General features: G+C 35.7%; 2 protein-coding genes and 2 long non-coding RNA genes across 4 annotated transcripts; 3 read left to right on the top strand and 1 right to left on the bottom strand.

Moving 5' to 3' along the window:
* Nucleotides 1–203: 203 nt before the first annotated feature.
* LOC125493152 (uncharacterized) lies at nucleotides 204–590 on the top strand. Its single transcript, XR_007269614.2, has 3 exons — nucleotides 204–280; nucleotides 378–470; nucleotides 545–590. It is a non-coding gene; the product is annotated as an uncharacterized LOC125493152 (long non-coding RNA).
* Nucleotides 591–3,845: 3,255 nt separating this feature from the next.
* On the bottom strand, nucleotides 3,846–4,428 carry LOC125493438 (uncharacterized). Its single transcript, XR_007269995.2, has 2 exons — nucleotides 4,345–4,428; nucleotides 3,846–4,239 (listed from the first exon to the last, which is right to left on the bottom strand). It is a non-coding gene; the product is annotated as an uncharacterized LOC125493438 (long non-coding RNA).
* Nucleotides 4,429–4,875: 447 nt separating this feature from the next.
* LOC125493560 (putative dynamin-related protein 4A) lies at nucleotides 4,876–5,564 on the top strand. Its single transcript, XM_048637023.1, has 2 exons — nucleotides 4,876–4,958; nucleotides 5,075–5,564. The coding sequence occupies exons 1-2, from the start codon at nucleotides 4,876–4,878 to the stop codon at nucleotides 5,562–5,564; spliced, it is 573 nt and encodes a 190-aa protein (XP_048492980.1).
* A 13,975-nt stretch (nucleotides 5,565–19,539) lies between these two features.
* LOC130590190 (uncharacterized) lies at nucleotides 19,540–20,535 on the top strand. Its single transcript, XM_057392222.1, has one exon. The coding sequence runs from the start codon at nucleotides 19,540–19,542 to the stop codon at nucleotides 20,533–20,535; it is 996 nt and encodes a 331-aa protein (XP_057248205.1).
* Nucleotides 20,536–20,739: the final 204 nt, after the last annotated feature.

The following is a 20,739-nucleotide window of genomic DNA, read 5'->3' as shown; positions in this document are numbered from 1 at the left end:
TATTTTCTAATTAGAACATTTCTCATGTGCAGGACAAATTTGATATTGGGCTGGATGATGTTAAAGATCAAGATGAACGTGAAAAGAAAAGATAAGAGGAAGTATATCATGACATCTTTGAACAAGAAGTATCAGAATTTTCGTGCACGTTTTAAGAGAGAATATTATGACACTGAAGAAAATGATGACGACAAACTGAAAGAAAGATAATAGGCCCCCAAGTGTTGACGAAAAAGACTGGGAGTGGCTTGTATCATACTTTGGCACTCCAGACTTTCAGGTTAATGCACCCTCGTACATTGCATAGATTTCTTTATTTATTTTCAAATTTTTATCATTTCACACAATTGTAATTTGTTTATATTTGAATTTAATAGAAAAAGAGTCGCAGAAACATTGAGAATAGGTCATACCTTGATGCCGGACATACGGCAGGAACAAAAAGTTTTGCACAAAAAGCACAAGATATGGTAACGCGTTTCTTCACCATTCCGTCCTAATTTTTGGAATAGTTACTTAGGTTTATTGTTTGCCATTCCTTCAGTTTGAACGTGACAAGGTAATGCCAGGATTATTGGAATTGTACGAGGAGACTCATACCAGAAGCGACAAAACACTGTAACTCAATCGGCACAGGACACCATGGTAACAATATTCAAACTGGATTTTTTTTGGTTGTATTTGAAAGTATATTCCTACTTGACAAGATCTTCTCCCGTTACTGCGAATGAAATTAAGCAGCTAGTTGAGCAACGAAACAATTTGGAAACAAAAATGACTGATGAAGAAATCTATGCAAATTAAGCCAAAACGCAAGCCAAGTGCACGTGATCGACAAAAAGGGATAAGTCCCTCAGTGACATCATTATTTGGGTCATTTAGTGAAGGAGAAAAGTTTCGCAAAGAGGCTGAAGCATCCAAAAATGAAGCTAGTGAGGCAAAGAAGGAAGCAAACGAGGTTAAGGAGAAGAACGAAGCTCTAAGTAATACAGTGAGAGGCCTCGAAAAGAAATCTAGACTTATGGAACGCGCCCTAGAAGCCTTCATGAATTTGGCTGGATACAACATGTCCGATCTCAATATGGATGCGGTATGTCATAGATTATACCTTCAATTTAATGCAAAACAGATTAACACATGTGCATTATTAACAATTACAAATATTAACTTCTGTATTAATACTTATGACAGTGGACCGATGAAGAGGATGAGGAAGAGCTAATTCAAAAGTCTGAGAAAAAACACAATGATGTTGAAGATTAAAGATATTTGTTAGATATCAGTATTAAGGTGACCCAGGTTTCTCCTTATCTTTTCTTTTTTTTAAAAAATCATTATTGACTCTATAATAATGGTTATTCTGCTGATATGTTGCTGTTGTTCTACTGCTATGCTGCTGTTCTGCTGCTGCTGCTATGCTGCTGTTGTTCTGCTGCTGCTATGCTGCTGTTGTTCTGCTACTGCTAGTCTGCTGTTGTTGTTCTGCTGCTGTTCTGCTGCAGCTGATATGCTGTTGTTGTTCTGCTCCTGTTGTTCAGCTTATGTTGATCTGCTGCTGTTCAAGTTGAAGTTAATATACTGGTTTTTATATATTCTATGTTCAAGTTCATATACTGGTTTTTTTCCAATAATAATGGTTATTGTGTTCTAGGGATTATGGTTTTGTTAGTGGTTATTATGGGTTTGTGTTCTAAGGAGTATGGTTTTGTTAGTGGTTCATATCTGGTTTTTTTCCAATAACAATGGTTCAAGTTCAAGTTCTGCTGTTATGCTTTGTTCTATGTTGTTGATCTGCTGCTGCTGTTATTCTTCTGTTGTTGTGCTGCTGTTATGCTTCTGTTGTTCTCATGTTGTTGAGTTTGTAAATTAAAGTTTAAACTTGTTTGGGTTGCTAGATTTTGAGGATACAGGATTATGAATCGGACGCGAGTCCTAAATTAAGTTTTAGGCGGTCCGTATTACAAAGGAAACTCTGCCGACTTTTCTGTAGAATTTTAATAACATATCTAGTTGTTTAAAATATTTGAGGATCACTTAATATAGTTTACTAGAGTTATAGGTTCTAATATATTCATTGGATTCTAAAAGTTTTAGTAAGTTAAGCGTTAGAGGTTCTAATATATTCATTGGATTGTAAAAGTTTAAATATTCGACTTTCCATGACTTATTTCTCCTTTTTTTTTATTTCTCTTTTCGCAATAATCTTAGAAATATAAAATCAGTCAGCTTCAAAATGTTAGTTCCGCTCCAACCATAATTCAAGTGGCACTAAAAAATATCTTTAGATACAACAATAATTTATGTGATGCCGAAAAAATGGCTATAGAGACAACTAAATTCATGTGACACTAAATACATGGCTTTAAAGACAACTAACTACAATTGATGCTAAAATTAAGGGCTATGGAGACAACTAAATTCATGGGACGCTAAATACATGGCTTTAGAGACAACTAACTACACTCGATGCTAAAAAAAATGGTTATAGAGACAACTAAATTCATGTGACGCTAAATACATGGTTTTAGAGACAACTAAATACAATTAATGCTAAAACAAATGGCTTTAGAGACAACTAAATTCATGTGACTCTAAATACATGGCTTTAGATGCAACTAACTATAGTTGATGCTAAAAAAAATGGCTTTAGAAACAACTAAATTTATGTGATGCTAAAAATATGGATTTAGAGACAACTAATATTCATGTGATGCTAAAAACATGGTTTTAGAGACAACCAACATACATGTGATGCTGAAATGTATCTTTAGAGGCACCATAATATATTTGACACTAAAAACCATATAATTTAAAGGCAACTATGGTTATGTGATGCTAAAAGGGGGTTTCAGAGGCAACCCAGCCAGATGATGTGCCTTTATATCCAATTTTTTTTGTAGTGTAATTTTATCATTCATTTTTATATAGAAGTTTTGTTATCCTTTTTGGAAAATTAAATTATTTTTAAAAGGAAAGGTTGATTGGTTTTTATGAACTTTGAATGTTCAAAAAGTTGTTTACGGAAGGAGGTTTACTCATGACTTACAAGTCATATTATTATTATTTCCGCTTGATTAATATCAATAGATTCAAAGTCCACTTGTTGGCAATTATAGTTACCCCTTGATATAGCTCCGTGATGGATGACTAGCTTGGGGGGTGTGCACACTTAGCAAAATAGAAGGGGAGATAAGAAGAGGAATTGTTTTCAGGATTATTTTTAATCCAAGTTGTTTGGAAAGAGTTTATTCTTAAAAGGTTATTGAGGCAATCCAAAATTGCATCTAAATATATATTTGTAACCTCTAATGGTGCTTAGAAGCAATTTTCTCGCTGCCTCTAATTAGTCCGTCGCTAATTATTGGTTGCCCCTAATGCCACCTTTTAGAAACAGACAAGTTATGATGTTGCTAATTGTTGGTTGCCCCTAATCCCACCTTTTTGAGGCACAAAACTTGAATTGTTGCTAAAGCCACTTACATTTAGAGGCGACCATCAGGCAGTCGTTAATTATAGTTTGCCTCTAATACCATATTTTTGGGGCACACATGTTACGTTGGTGTGATAAGACCATTTATATTTAGAGGCACCCATAAGTTTGTCTCTAATTTTAAGTTGCATCTAATGCATCCATAAGTCTGTCAGTAAAGGATGTTTTTAGATGCAACAACAACTAGAATTTCCACATTTTCGAAATTTTTTTTGGGATTTTTTGACGTTTATAAGCATCGAAATAATAAATGATCGACTCCCTAAAAGAGCAGCGAACATTTAGCCACCGATAATTAACGACACTCATACGCTTCGAAAATGTTGAGGCTTTTTAGCATCATTGCAATTGAATATGTCGCAATTTGAAGCTACTATATAGACACTTGTAAGCGTCAACATTGTGTTATTAGTACAGTAACAGTTACAAGCACATTCTTACATCAACAAAAAAAATAACATTATAAATTAATAAAGGAAACTAGAAGTATAATCTTATTACTAACAATTTTGACGAATTGATACAAACATTCAAAAGAGGAAATAAAAAAAATATATGTAGAAATTCCATCTTCAACCGACATTCAACCTTCAGTGAATCTTCAACATAAAACTTCATTTTGAAGGCAATTCAATCTGCAAATTCAACCCAAAAAAAAGATTAATAATTGCAAAATAAAAAAGAACATAAATCTGGAAATTGCAAAACTATACCAAAAATCTTTGAGGCCCTTTTCTGCTCTCAATATCCTGCATTTTTTCAGAAACACACACATCAGAAACAAGATCTTAAACAAAAGGTCATATATATACAAAGAATAGATGTTGATGAGGAGCGTTTCACAGATTCAACACCTGTGAACTGGTATCCTTCAAGTTATTTAAGAGATCCTTAAGAATGCTGATGAAGGGAGTTGCTCCATTGCCGAGTCCAATGAGCAATAGAAATACTTCTTGTAATTCTGTGCTGGTGCTCCGTATGGGCCTTTGATTATTATATGTGGAAAACTGCACAAGAACAAGATTATGAGGGTCAGATTATTTCTCCTTATATTCTTAATATAGCCCTAATTCATTTCTAAATGGACTCGAATCTCTTATACTGAACATCAGCAAAGTTGAATTGTGTTGGCAGCCTCAGACAATATATCAAGATGGAGCAAGAGATATGGCTGAATTGTGGCAGAGGAAATAAAGCATAGGAAGCCATAATTATAACTAATGACAAAAAAATAATGAAAAATGATGCCACGACAGATGAACCACTTCCATGTATCTCAGACGTAATTCATCAAAGACGAGAAAAACGGTATTTAAAACCTTCAAATACTAAAACAATAGCTAATGTCAGCAGATGAAATTACATAGAAAACATGTAACTACAGAATGATTACAGCTGCACATGCCAATCGCTTTGTTACAGCTCTACAAATATATGCAGAAACAAAAACTGGAAGTCCAAAAGAAAAGTAGCTTTGCCCTCAAAAGTCAACTAGCCACTTTCCTCCACAATTACAACCAGATTCGTTCAGATTAAATTAAGATCATTTGAGGTCACACTAAGGAACTTCACATGCATTAACAGATTAGAAAGTATACCAACGCTACCGAGCTGGGTAATCCCTGGGATCACCCGGGTTCCAGTTCGTGGACAACCAGAAAACATTTATGAACAGATTAGGGATATTATCATGGAGTATATTACCCCAGATGAGAGTAGTATATTTAATGTTCTATCAGCAACAGTAGATTTTTCAACTTGTGAATCAATAATGATGTCACAGAGTGTTGATAAAACTGGTCAAAGGACTCTTGCTGCTGTCACAAAACCTGATAAGGCTCCAGAAGGCCTGTTAGAGAAGGTTACAAATGATGATATCAGTATCGGTCTAGGGTATGTCTGCGTAAGGAACAGGATTGGGGAAGAAACGTACGAGGAAGCACGGTTAGAGGAGGAAAGGCTGTTTGGGTCCCACCCTTTGCTGTCTAGGATCAATGAGTCGATTGTGGGGGTCCCGGTGTTGGCTCAAAGATTGGTTCAGAATGCAAAGTTTGTGATTTACAAAATTTTATAATACACTACCAATTCAAACAAGTAGTGATTTACTAATAATACACAATCACTAACAGGTAACAATTGACCAACTGAAGATTTCAAGACTGTAATTAAAAGTCTATAAATTTAAAGAATTAAAATCAACCACACAATTAACAATTCACTAACAATTTAAACTGTATATCATAAGTCTACATCACAATTAGGTCGAATAAGGAGTGTAAGTAATTATAAGAAAGAAAGAAAAAGCACAAATATCATAATGTTCAATGAAACTAACCATTAAGCTTTAAAACCAAAATCCAATCAGACTAAACAATTAAAGTTTCAACTTTTGTAGTGAAGTTTTTTTTACAAGAACTTTTGTAATGAAGTTGAGAGAGGGAAAAGAAAGCTAATACCCTGTAAGAGTGAAGGTAGAAAAAACTCATCAATGACAGCGTCGATGATTTCCGAGAAATCCAATCAGACACTTGGAGATTATATACAGGCTAACATAATCTCCAAGTGTCTGCCCAACATTGTGCAGCAGATCAATGCAAAGTAGAATGCTAATGTTGCTGAACTAAATGACATGCCTCAGAATTTATCCTATGTGGCTGAGGCTATTGCAGCGTTCACGCAGATCATGGGTTCAGCGAAGGAATCTTTGCGCACTGATTCCTTAACATTAAGAGTACTATGTAACAAAAAAAATCAGCAATTTTCACCCAAAATAAGTTAATTTCGACTAAATTAAATTACTACTATGTAACAAAGGTTCTCAACTGCTCACTACTCTAAACGAAACAGATGCAGCAATATAAGTTTTAATTTGTGAGAATCGATATAAAAATAAAGAAAAATGATCATTCGACACTCTCTAAACGAAGCAGATGCAGCAATATAAGTTTTTAATTTGTGAGAATCGATATAAAAATAAAGAAAAATGATCATTCGACACTACCCATAACAATTTCACATAAATTCAATTAGCACAATAGCACAAAATCTTACAAATGGAAAGTGGAAACAATAGCAGCAATTAGCAGCAATAGTTAAGAATACAGATTTCGTATGCAGCAGTTGTTTTCGTGCAATGGAAAGAAAAAAAGAATGCGAAAATAAAGATAAAACAGCTTTCAACGAATCAACTAAGTACTAACCCAGTGGCGAGCAGGATTTTCAAAGTGGGGGGACAAAATTCGACCGTCAAGCATTCGGAAAAAAGATTTAGAAAAAACTAATACAACACAAATTGTTTTATACTTGATGTTTTACATTCAAAATTCCAAAATTGCAAACTAACAATTTTCTATTAAATTGATAAACATTAATCAATTACATATCAAAGTATTCCTCTTCACACCAAACTATTCAATATTTCAATTATAAATCAACTCATATTTATAATTTTCTAATTAGAAATTCAAAATTGTAAACTAACAATTTCCTAAATCATGAGTTCATGACTGTAGAAAGTCAATCCGTGAGTTATTATTCATCTTTAGGAGCCAATATATACATCAGTGTGTATCTTACAATTAACATGAAGTAAGGCTGACGTTTAGGAACTAAATAGCTATACAAAAGGGAAGATTACAGTAGAAGATTACATAGAAAATATGGTTTGACTATTTCCTAATATATACATATGCTATCAATGACCAATTCCAAACCAACAACAAATCAAATTAACATTTCACAAATCATAAGTATCATAATTCAGTAATTCACAACCAAACAATGTAAATTGTAAATATTACCTTTAAAAAAAAACTTACACTAAAACTTAGGATTAAAAAAACTTACTGATTGACTGAAGTGGGCGTCTCAGGTGTCACGACGGCGAATGGATGCGGGCCGTGGGGGTGGCGGGCTGGCGCCGTTGCTTCGTCTCCTAACTCTGTCGTGGCGTCGCTTCCTCTTCGACTCCTTAGTCCGTCGCATTTTCACCACTGTTCGCAGCGTCGCTTACTCTTCCTGACTTCGCAACCGCTCGTCGTCGTCGGCTCCGACGAATGCGAATGTGCGGTCGACGTCGCCGGTCGTTGTCCCTCCTTCGCGAATTTAGGGTTTCTCTCAGTCTCTCTCTTCTTCAGTCTCTCTCTTCTTCAGTCTCTCTCTCCCTAGTCTCTCTCTTCAGCGTTCTTTCAAAATGTTCACGCGTTTGCTCACTACTGAGTGCTGAGCGTGTTTCTTTTCATTTTTTTTTTCTTTTTTTTTTAAGAAATTATTTTTTAAAGGTGGGGGATATCTGTCCCCATGTCCCCTCTAGTCCCCTACTGGCTCCACCACTGTACTAACCTCTCTTTTGCAAGAAGTAGATCGAAAAAGATTAGAATTGAAGTAGAAATACGAAAAAATCGAGCAATTTTTGTTCAGGTGCCGACTGCCGAATTGCCGAATTGCCGATTTGTCGAAGTGAACTAATGAAGTAGCAGGCTGCAACGTGAATCAGTTAATGAGTGTGGTTTGACAATCTGAGAAGATGAGTGAGGTGAGAGAAGATGTTCTATGATGATTTAGGGTTTAGAAAATATAAAGCATTATAAGGATGGGCCTGGCCCAATTGTTTGATTTCATTCTTTCTTTAAATCGTTAAAATCGTCAAAAAATCATGATTTTAACGATTTTAACAAATTTTCACAATTTTAGTTGCGATTTTAAACTTTTAAGATTCTAATAACAATTTGAATTAGAGGTAATCATGGGTCGGACCGGGCCATGGCTAAAAAATACGGCCCATTTCGGGCCGAAATCTTCATGCCCAAACCCGCATATTTCGGGTCAAAATAGCGGGCTTTTCGGGCCAAAATCGAACCAGGCCAAAATTTTAACTAAAAACATCATTTTTGCATTTCCCAAACCCACTTTTTTCCAAAAAAATCGGGTCGGGCCGAAAAATAGTTCCCAAACCCACACTTTTTTGTGGGTGGGCCGGGCTCACTTTGATCACCTCTAATTTGTTTCGATTAATATATTAGAATGGTAAGATCGCAGGAATTTTTGATTCAAATCGTTGCATGCACATTTAAACGGCGCCGCTTTTGTACTTTTATTTTTTTTGTTATTTCATTGTATGAACAACTAATGGTGAGTTCATTTTGTCTGAACTATTCGGATCTAATTTGAAATTTCCTGATCTACTATAGATTTTTTTTTTCTGACCTGGTCGTTTTTAGAATTATTCTTATTTGATCTAATCTGTTCTTAAAAATATTTAGTCCAGATAAGAAAAATTCGGATCAAATCATAAGGGATCGGAAAAATTATAACTTAAAAAATCAATTATAACAAGAAAAATTCAGATCAAATTTTAAAAAAATTAGATCAAATAAGAAACTTTCAAATCAAAAGATAAAATCAGAAAAATGCATAGAAGGCATTCTAATTTATACGTATCTCTCTCTCTCTCGTCGACACCCCCTCTCTCTAAAATTAAAACAAACAAAAAAACCCGAAAAACCCTAAACTTCGGGGCTGCCATGGATTGTTCCTCCATGGTAAGCCCAAACTCGCTTCTTTAATTTATTTTTCATCCTTTTTACTTTCAGTTTTATGGTTAATAATAGTAAGTTCCCATATAGTGGGATTTAGGCTTAGTTCATCATATGTGGGAGTCAGGGTTTTGCGTTCCTGGTATTCCTCGTCTACAAAATCGACGTCTACAATAATGTTAACGAGATCTAAGTTAGTTCCTAAATAACTCCATTTTTATAGAATATACGATTTAAATAATCCAAATAAATTAATGAAATTATTTTAAGCGAGTTTATGAATCAAAGTTTAAGGTTTTCAAATTATTTTAGAGATCGTTTTAAGTATTCACAAAAATTACTTAAACAATTATTTTAAATATGAAAAACTAACTTTATTTTACATCCTATTTTATTCTAGAAAATTAGAAAACATTATCAAGTTTATAAAAGATTAAAGTGAAACTAAAGCAATAAACATACTAACTTAGTAAGATGGACCAATTTAGGAAAGTCAAAGGTTATAAAGTAACCAAATAAAAACCAAATAAAACAAAACTTTAAAACACAATCTATACTAATATATTAAAAGGCGTTCCTAAGAACGTATATGTGCCACGTGTCACCATCCCTCATTCGATAATTTTTTATCCACGTCTTTCTCATATAGCAAAAAAAAAAGATTGTTGACATGAAGATTTGAACCCACAACCTCAAGTATGAAAGAAAGAGATCTAACCATTATTACACCATACCAATTATTGCTTTTTTCAATCAAAATTAATGATGATATATGAATGGAAAACTTTTGAAATCCATATAATGAATGAGATGAATTTTTTAAATGAGTATAAGATGACTTATTTAACTACTATTAAGTACTATATTGTAGTACAAAGAAAACCCGGGGCATCACCCGAGCCCAAATACTAATTAGATTAAAAGAAAAGGGAGGAGGATTTCAGTTCCTCAATTTAAGAGGAAAACGAAGGAAGAGGAGGGAGAAAGCAGAGGAGGCCGAAACATTAGAGAGGAAGAGGGAGTTCTGTGGTGCTGGCGCTGGTGGTTCGCCGGCGAAGCTCAGGCACCGTGAAAAAGGAGGTTGGGTTTGAGAGTGGTGGTGGTTCGCGAAGGCTGCAGGGGACGCAGCAAAAGGCGCCGCGAAGGGGGAGGAAAGGAAGGACGATGGAGGTGCGAAGGGAAGGAAAAGCAGGCGGTGGTGGTGCGAATTGGTGGTTCGAAGGTGGAGGTAGTGGTGGTTTCCGGCGAGATAAGAAATAACAGAGGAAATTGTTGAATTGAAATTTTATTTTTAATTTTCAAAATAAAAATCAGAAATTCAAGGAAGAGAAGAGGGGAATTGAAGCAACCTTTGGAGTGGTTTGGCTTGTGGAATCAAATGAGAGAAATCAGTATTTATAGGAGGAAATTTTCGGTTGAAATGGTGAATGGTGAGAGTTTAGCTTTCGAAAATTTCTTGGTGTGTGTGCTTGAACTGGACGAAAGAGAAGAAGGGAGGTGTTGAAGTTTTTCATTTTTTTGGTTGATGTGCCATGAATCAGCCGAAGGAGGAAGGAAGACAAATTTCTTGGTTCTTGAGCCTAGAACTAGACGAAGGAAGGAAGGCAGGAGGAAGGATTAAGATGAATCACGTTCATTTTTTTTTCCTTTTTCTTTTTAGGAAAAGACAAATGGACTATGGACTAGAATTTGGGTCTTGAATTAAGTAAATGGATGGACAATTAGAATAAGGGTGCTCATAACAATGTAAAAAGTTTAAACAATTAAATACATATGACGCTAAATACATGGCTTTAGAGACAATTAACTACATTTGATGCTAAAAAATGGGTTTAGAGACAACTAAATTAATGTGACGTTAAATCCATGGCTTTAGAGACAACTGACTATAGTTGATGCTGAAAAAAATGGCTTTAGAGACAACTAAATTCATGTGACGCCAAATACATTGCTTTAGAGACAACTAACTACAGTTGATGCTGAAAAAAATGGCTTTAGAGACAACTAGAGTCATGTGACGCTAAATACATGGCTTTAGAGACAACTAACTACACTTCATGCTAAAAAAAATGACTTTAGAGACAATTAAATTCATGTGATGCTAAAAAAATGGATTTAGAGACAACCAATATTCATGTGATGCTAAAAACATGGTTATAGAGGCAACCAACATTCATCTTATGCTGAAATGTATCTTTAGAGGCACCAGAATATACTTGACACTAAAAACCATATAATTTAGAGGCAACTATGTTTATGTGATGGTAAAAGGGGGTTTTAGAGGCAAGTCAGCCAAATGATGTGCCTCTATAGCCAATTTTTTTTGTAGTGTTCTTGAATTACCATTCAAGTGTTGGGAAAGAGTTTGTTCTGAAAAAGTTGTTCTTGAATTACTATTCAAGTGTTTGGAAAGAGTTTGTTATTAAAATGTTATTCTTGTAATTATTATTAAGTGTTTGAAAATATTTTATTCTTAAAGAGTTATACTTGAATTATTGGTGGTGGAGTTTTCGAAATGAAAAATTGTTACGGATTAACAAATGTGTTACTTATCTAGTACATTTCGTACTTAGTTTTATACTGACATGTATTTTCTCTTTCCTATTTGGCTTTGCCCTGTTTGCCTCTTTGGTAAGAATATTTGTAGGTGAATTTTGGATGTGCATGGGAGCATACTAGGAAGGGGATCTTCACCTAGATTAGAGTGTTTCATTTATTTTGAGTATTGAGATAATATTTACTTTTATTAATAAAGAAGTATTATTATTTTTGATTAAAGTCTTCCGCTGCAAGTTATTTTGGTTAGTTAGTAGTTGGTTGCCGAAATCGTGTTAGTCACGTGGCAATAATACTCCTAAATTACTCAAATATTATTTATTAAATTATTTATTTAACAGTTAGTAAATTGGAGGTGTTACACAATTTGTGTATGTTTATTTGAAATTTGCTTTTGTTTTGTTTATCATTTCCCTCGAAATGATGTGGTTCATTTGTATCATGCATGCATGTTGTAGCAAACTAAAATATCGACCCATCAAAAGTTGCTTTTCGTACTCATTTGTTTTGTAATTTGCGTAGGCATTCTTCCTTTCTATTGAAAGGTTATACAAATAGTTTGCGCGTGTTTTGTTATCGGTCGAAATGGCCATTGGACGGTTGTTTTCAAGAGTCTTGCAAAACAAATTTAGTTAAAGGATTGGTTGGTTGCTTGTATAAAAATAAAAATGAAAGTAAAAGACAAAAAAAAGCTGGTTACTCTTTTTGCCTGTGAATACTTGATTTGCTACAGGAAGATGCCTTATTTTATTTGCCATGGGAAGATTCTTGTTACGTTTCTCACGAGAAGATGCTTGTTTAGTTGTCATCTTCTTGATTATTTTTTTCTAGGATCTGCTTATAAAGTTGTTTGAAAAGTTTCTTAGGAAGTTGCTTGAAAAATTGCCTAGGAAGTTGCCTGTAAAGTTGCGTAGGAAGTTGCCTGGAAAGTTACCTTGGAAGTTGCTCCCTTTTAGGTGTCAAAACCTTCCTCAAACGAAATTTGCGCAAGAGCTTTGGGTTGGGTATCTTCAAGCGTCGGACAAGGGTATTTTGTCAATTTCTTGTACAAATCTGATTCTACGAGCAAACCTCTCCTGAAGGCCTCTATGGTTGTAAGACCACCACATCTTAGGATGGAGACTTTTCGCGGTTTAACCTATTGAGGTAGTCTCTTATTGGTTTGTCAGACCATTGGAAAATCCGGTAGAGGTCGGTGGTTTGCTTCTCAAGGCGTCTGCTACTGGTAAATTGGAGCTTGAACATGTCCACCAAACCTGCACAACTATAAATAGCACTATTAGGTAGATTAATGAGCCATTCAAGGGCAGGACCAAATAAAGTTGACCCAAATCCCTTGCACATGCAAGCTTCGCACATCTCACGGGGTATTGGAATGATGATCAATCTTTGTTAGATTGCACAACAAGGTCATTGGGGTATGTCGTTCCATCATATAGCTTCATGAAAGGGACGACAAAATGATTTGGAATTTCGACTAGAGCAATGGCATCTACAAATGGTGAATACGCACAACTAGTCAGGGCGGCTTTCTCTACGGGCTTAGGGACTCCTGGGATCTTCAATATCATGTCCTCAACGTACTCGAGTCACTTGTACTATGGATCTACAATTGCATTTGCAGGTATGACATTTTGTATATTTTTCCTGGCCAAGATGCCTGCATTTTTTGCTTGTTCTTGGCATCTTGCCTCTAATCTTGGCATAGGTCCAAAATGGGTTCTATAACTTGGCGGATTGTTTGATCCAACATCTTTATTAACTGGAATAATCCCTTCCATTTCGTGACAAAGGTGCCTTCAAGAATTGGAGACAATTGATGCCATGGACAACATCTCGGTCCGAAGTGCATTAGTTTCGCTTTCGAATTGTACACCATGAATTAGAATATCTTCTGTGGGGACTTATTCATCTTGTCAATGGCTCCAAGGATTTGCGACATAGCCTTTTGATTAAGCATCTCGAAAAGAGTGTTGGTAGTTGTTGGGATCTTTGTTATTGATTTCGACCATCATGCTTGTTAAGTTGCTGAGATTGGCGATTTTGGCAAGTTAATGTTGAGATTTCGATTTTGGTAAGTTGCTGATATTAGCAATTTTGGCAAGTTGTTGAGACTTGCGATGTTGGCAAGATTGCTTTTTTAATTATCAGCCAAACGGTGAGCGCCAAATTATTTAGGAAAAATTTCACACACGCATCAATTTGCTTGAAGAGAGGGTTAACAATTAAGTTGTTATGATTGAAAAAATAAATGAGCCAAATATAGTGCAGAAATAAAAAAAAATAACACAAGAATATTTTACGTGAAAATCCTCTAAATGGAGAGAAAACCATGGGGGAATCGGTGTTTCGCCAATCCACTAGAGTAATATCAGTTTGCAGTACAAGTACATTGATTTTGCCTGATTGGCAAGACTAACGGACAACACAGGTTAGAGATAAAGAGAGATGGTAAATTAAGAATATGAAAGAAAAATAATCGAGAGAGATAGAGAGACAGCGCCATTAAGCTAAAGTGTTGGTGTAATGATATGATGCTTACGTGCTACATAAATGAGCTACTTATAGTATAATGTTATGTTCTCGTTAAAGGGTGCAGCTAATTTTCTATTAGTAAGATATAGATCTTCTTTATAGGATTACACCATATCTCTGTTAAGTTGTTTTAAGGTCTTAAACGGTCAAAACTAACCTCGCTCTTGCCACAACAGCGATCCGTGGTTTTATTTTCAAACCAATCGCCTACCGCCACCTATACACATATACTTTTTTTTTTGAAATTAATATTAATTCATTGATTCAAAGTCATACAAAATCTACAATAGAAGTCAAAAACTAAACAAATACATATTAAAATGAAATAAATACAATGCTAATATGATAAAACCACGATCGTTGAGTATATATCTAACACTTCTGAAAACCCTTGTCTTTCACATCGTTGTCTGATGCAACCTTCTGCAAGGGGAGCTATCGATCTTTAATTTTTTTGAAGTAGAACTGGATTCAATTGAAGTCATTGTGAACGAAGTCTTGACATTTGTTGCAACCTTAAAAACTCAAAAACAAATTCTCTAAACTCTCACACATGGAGAGATAAAATCCAATATATGTGTAGACATAACCTAACATATGGGTATAAAAACTCTCCATTAAAGAGAGACTGAAATTTATTGGAAACTTAAACATAAAAAACTAGTAATAAAATGAGAAAATGGGCTTAGCACCACCCAAAAAGGTGGTGGTAGTCCCTATGTAGGAAATTAGGATTTTATGGGAAAGCAGAGAGAAAAGAGAAAAAGGAGAGAGGAGGCGATTTGTGGTAATATTGCACCTATACAGTATACACATATACTACTATATTACTGTCACGTGTATTGGAATTTTATCCCCTAACAGTACCTCCAACATTCTCAATAAGATAAAATGTATGCAAGACCGCATGACCAACTTGCTTGTGTAATTGTATTATCATCAAAAAAGAAATAAGGTTATTGAATAAGTGCATGCACGTATGCACAGATCATTAGTAGAATAAAGCATACTAAAGCTAATTATAATAAAGTTTATTCTCTTGCTAATATTTTATTTTGGGACTTTAGCACACATGGAAAGCGACTTTAAAAAATTAGGTTGTGCGGCGATCAGTGAGGGGAGATGATCCAGGACATGAAAAGCCAATCGCCGAAAATCCAAATGGCTGAGTTGGCGATGACGGCGACTAAAAAAGCGAAAGGGCTAACTAACCAAAATTTAAAGGATAATGATCCCAACCTTTGGATTTTGTTATTCAAAGGTCCGTAACTTTTGATGCATAAATCCACCACCACTCGTGTCTTACTAAATTCATGCGATGTCGGCCATGTGCGTATAAGATGATACATCGATAACTCTATTGGCACTCAAAAGGCACTAAATCTAAGCATTATATTTTCACTAATTCTCGTGATGATTATTGTTCATTTTAGGAGATAGCAACAAAAATTAGGTCTTTTGTTCTTATAATAGTATGACTTTGACATTAGGAATGAAATCAAGGTGATATAATTTTGGAACTTGATACTTAATAGCATGTGTTTGGTTCATATAATGATACATGGATAACATGTGTTTGGTTTATTTTTTTGGGAATAAAATTTTCTTCTATCATAATACCTATAGAGATATAGGTATGAGTATTCACCTCCCCATTGGATTTCTAAACCCCGTAACTTATGGGTTTGAGGTATCTCTTTTATAACTATCAATTTATTAAACAATCACTAGGTATGGATTTTGCTTATTTTAAACTCATACCTTATACCAGAACCATAGGTGAGTTTCTATTACAACTAATTTTTTTATTGATCTAAGTTAAGTAAATTAAAGAATGTACAATTAGATCTGGGGACGATAATTTGTTGAGCATGGATGTAGTACCTTAGTGAGGCAAGATATTAGGCTCCACAATTTTCTCCGCGACATATATGAGCAATTTTGAGTAGAAAAACAATAATATGGAACAATCGTGATGTGGTGAGGATTTGATGTTTTTAAGTACATAGGTAGTGATGCTACAAATTTTAATGATGATTGTTATATTATCTTCTTTGTTGGCTCGATTAAATAAACCAGTGCTCAGTAGAGAAAGACCATTATGGAGGGCAATACCGTCTTCACATTTTTATTTTAGCTGTGTTTCGGATTCTATGATGTGGTTGCCTCCAATTTGTTCAGGTTGAACTCTTCTTTTGAGAATGTTGAGTTTCGGATTGAAAATCTTCACAAGTACAATTGATGTTGCACTCTTGAAAAAAAGCTTATCGACGAACATATGTACAAGGTGCACCATATTCCTAGCCGCACTATATATATAAGCATTATATCGTTTCGAGGTATGACTTAAGATTTAAGTTCATATCCCATTATCCATGTTTTTTGTGGCTCCATATGCTTGAGAAAGTCTATTATAATAAACAATCCGTGATTTATGTAGAAATTGTAGACCAGATAAGTATATGCAATGTAGACATTGTTGAATGTACGATGTTGGGCTGCATACACTCCTAAAACAAAACGTTAATGAGTGTAGTGAGAGAGAGAGAAAAGGAGGTGGGTGAACCTTTCCCCGACAACCCTCGCCTGTGTCCACCTTAGAAACCCCGCTAGTGAAATCCTACTCATCTGTCCTTGCTCAATCCCCGTCCCCCCCCCCCCCCTTATCGCTTTTTTTGCCCCCTATAGACTTTAAAACCCTCTGCATTCCGTTCCCCACTACATCCTTTGACTCTGACCTAGATGTTTTCATCCCCATGGATGAAAAAGGTTTTCTTCATCTTGTCTCCCCTGGGCTTCGAGAATCATCCTGAAAGTTGTCGCAGGTTACTAGTATGAATAAGAATAGCCAATGATTGCTAATGCGATTGTGATGTACGGAGATGATTATGCAAGGTTTAATTTCCCTCTAAAATACTTGAGTCCTCTCTCGAATGGTCCTCAAGAGTAATCACTTAATCAATCAACTAAATCCTCTCTCAAATGGTCTTTAGTTAATTGACTAAGAGATTCAATAAGTTTGGAAAACCCTAATGAAGGATCCCCTTAATTTCCATCCAATATCTTGGCATAGAAATTAAGTTGATTTTTGGGGATGATAAAAGAGTTCAAAATTCGATAGGAACATTTGAAATCAAAATACCAAAGTATAAATGTGATCAATATCTATCCTAAGGTTTCAAACACCAAGATCAATGCATAAACTTCTCTAAACATCACAATCACATCAACAACGTATTTAGAACCCTAATTCATACTTTCACCCTAACCCTAGATTATGAAACTACTCACTAATCATGGAGTTAAAGCAATGAAACGATAAATCAAAAATTTCAAAATTAAAGTCACTTCTGAGCAGAAAAAAGCTGTTACTAAATTTTTCTCTCTCTAGAAGTTCTCTCCACGTACATTGTATGGTGGTAGCTATGGCAAGATCATCTAGAGGTGCAGGGAAGAATGGTGGAAATGCTGGAGGTATGCGGAAAACTGGACCTAGTCTGGATACGCCAAATAGGAAAATGAAGTCAATTGATGTAATAATGGGGATCACACCATTGGACATTGATAATGAGACTGAGATCATTCAGTAAGAAATATTATCACCTCGAACCTCTTTGAGAGAATTACAGCAACACTCTGAATTGAGAGTGAATTTCTCAGATTGGATAGAGACGATCAACAAGTCAAAAGAGACTATGTCTGGAGAACAGAGGAGCAGGATTCAATTCGGAGGTAATGATCCTATTCCAATTCTGTTTGATGAAACAGTGAACAATGCGAATGCTGATATGATTAAGATTGATCTAGAAGATGTACAATCTGAGATCGATTACTGGAATTCAGCATTATATTGTTATGTAGTTGGTGCGAATCCACCTGATTATGTAATGGATGGTTACATAAGGAGAATTTGGAGAGATCAGGGAGTTGATAAGGTAGCGATGGTTAAACCTGGTATATTTGTAGTTCGATTTCGATCAGTGGAGAAGAGAGATAAGATTTTGAATGGAAGTATACCTTTCTTGATCATAAACCAGTGATATTGAAAGCTTGGAATCCTGAGGTTGATATCCAGAGAGAGGAGATTAGAACGCTGCCAATATGGATACAGCTGAAGTTGGATTTCAAATATTGGGGAGAATAATGCATTTTTAAAATTGCAAAAACCATTGGTAAACCAATCAAGCTTGATCAAGCTACAATTAAGCGAGAGAAATTGCAATATGCGAGAATGCTGATTGAGGTACAATTGAATCAGGTTTTTCCTGAGAAGATTGTGTGTTTCTGAATGAAATGGACAACATTATGGAAGTAGAAGTGAATTATGAATGGAAACCTGTTACATGTGATTCATGTAAAGGAATGGGACACACTCAAGAGGAATGCAGGAGACCTGAGGTCAAGAAGAAGCAGATATGGCGTGCAAAAGGGCAATTGCAAGGTGATGATAGGAATGTTAAGGCTGGAATGGTGAAGGAGAGGAATCAAGTGGTAAATCAGGAGACACAGAGTTCACTACTGTTGTTAACAATACAAAAAATCAAAAGGTTGTTAGCAGCCAGATCTCATTGCAGAATGGATTTGAGGTCCTAGCAGATGAAGAGGATGCAATGGAGGAAGGCAGGGTGAATGATCAGCAAGAAAGGCAGAATAAAGAGGCGGAAGGTGAAGTCTCTTCCAACAAGAATGGATAGTATCATAAGCTGGAATGTGAGGGGTGCTAACAGTCCAACTAAACAAAGAGAAATCAAGAAATTCTTGAATTCTAGGAAGATTGGTCTGGTTAGTCTCCTCGAAACAAAAGTAAAGGCAAGTAACATGGGTAGCCTTTATTTCAATGTATTCCATGGATGGTGTTTCACATCAAATTCTGCTTTACATAAAGGTGGCAGAATTGTGATTGCTTGGAATCCTGGCAGTTTTAGCATAGATATTCTAGCTATGACGTCAGCTGGTGCATTGAAGGTTCTTAATAGACAGGGGACCAATGAGTTCTATTGTACGTTTGTTTATGCTTTGAATGATGGTCGGGGAGAAGCTTGGAAAGATTTGGAAGAAATGGCTAGAGGCATTACTGGTCCTTGGCTATTGTCAGGTGACTTTAATTGTGTCATGAATGTTAGTGAGAGGATAGGATCTGTGGTAAGGCACCAGGAGATAGCAGATCTTTGCAATTGTATGAATGTATGTGGTTTGCAAGACATGGCTAGTACTGGTTGCTTATTTACATGGAATAATAAGCAACAAGGTGAAAGTAGAGTTTATAGTAAACTTGACAGAGCTATGGTTAATCAGGCATGGATTGATCAGTTTCAGCACTCAGCTGCTCATTTCTTACCAGAAGGCCTTTTTGATCATTGTCCAGTTGAAATTAATGTATACCCTCAGCTGTAGTTGGGAAGAAGGCCATTTAAATACTTTCATATGTGGAGTTTATCTGGAAAATTCAGTGATATTGTTACAGAAGCATGGAGAACTAGCCAGAGGGGAACTCCTATGTATAAGGTGGTGAAGAAGCTGAAGAATGTTAAGGGAGCTCTCAAAAAGTTGAACAGGGAAGGTTTTGATGAGATTCAAAGTAAGGAGCTTATTGCTCTTAAGGCTTACAAGGCTTTGCAAGACCAATTGCATCAGAATCCTAGTGATACTGAGTTAGCAGATAAAGAAAGAGATGCTGGTTATGAGTACAATAGAGTGCATAAACAATATATGGCTTTTTTAGCTCAAAAAGCTAAGTTAGCTTGGTGTAAAGGGGGAGATGAGAATAGTGCAATCTTTCATCAGTCAATTAAAGCCAGAAGGATGCAGAATACCATATATGCAATCCATGATGATCAAGGGGTCTGGCATGATGAAGTGCAGAGTGTGAATGAAAGTTTCCTTAGATTCTATCAAAATTTGCTTGGTAGAACTATGGAAGATAGAATTCCTGTACAGAAGGAAGTAATTGAGATGGGTCCTAGATTAACTGCAGAGCATATTGCTAGGCTGGAAGCTGAGTATACAAGAGAAGAGGTGAAGAATGCAATGTTCTCAATAGAAGGGAATAAAGCACCTGGACCTGATGGTTTTGGAGCTCCTATACCTGGATCAGTGATTAAAAGAGTTAAAGAGGTTTCAGGGTTTAATCACAGTAGGCTACCCTTTAAATATTTGGGAGTTCCTATATGTGCTAGAAGGGTGAATGTTGCTGAATGTGAGGTGCTGCTGGCTAAGATGTGTGCAAGGATTAAAGTGTGGAGTAGCAGGAACATTTCATATGCTGGAAGAGTACAGCTGATCAATTCTGTACTCCTTAGCCTTCATATATACTGGGCACAAGTATTTATGCTGCCTCAGACAGTGTTAAAGGACATTGAGAAGATTTGTAGAGCATTCCTATGGTCTGGAAACTACTTTAGCAATGTCCTGGTAGCATAAAATGGGAGAAAGTTTGTAGACCTAAGAACTCAGGGGGTCTGGGTTTCAGGAAAATCAAGGAGTGGAATATGGCAGCTCTTGCAAAGTATGTATGGGCAATCACAACAAAACAAGACAGCATGTGGGTCAAGTGGGTGCACACAGTGTATATAAAAGGGGAAAATTGGTGGAGTTATAATCCACCAAAGAACTGCTCATGGTATT

Source organism: Beta vulgaris, chromosome 9, assembly GCF_026745355.1.
Source record: "Beta vulgaris subsp. vulgaris cultivar EL10 chromosome 9, EL10.2, whole genome shotgun sequence".
Lineage (NCBI taxonomy): Eukaryota > Viridiplantae > Streptophyta > Magnoliopsida > Caryophyllales > Amaranthaceae > Beta > Beta vulgaris.
This window is presented reverse-complemented; position numbering and strand designations above follow the sequence as displayed.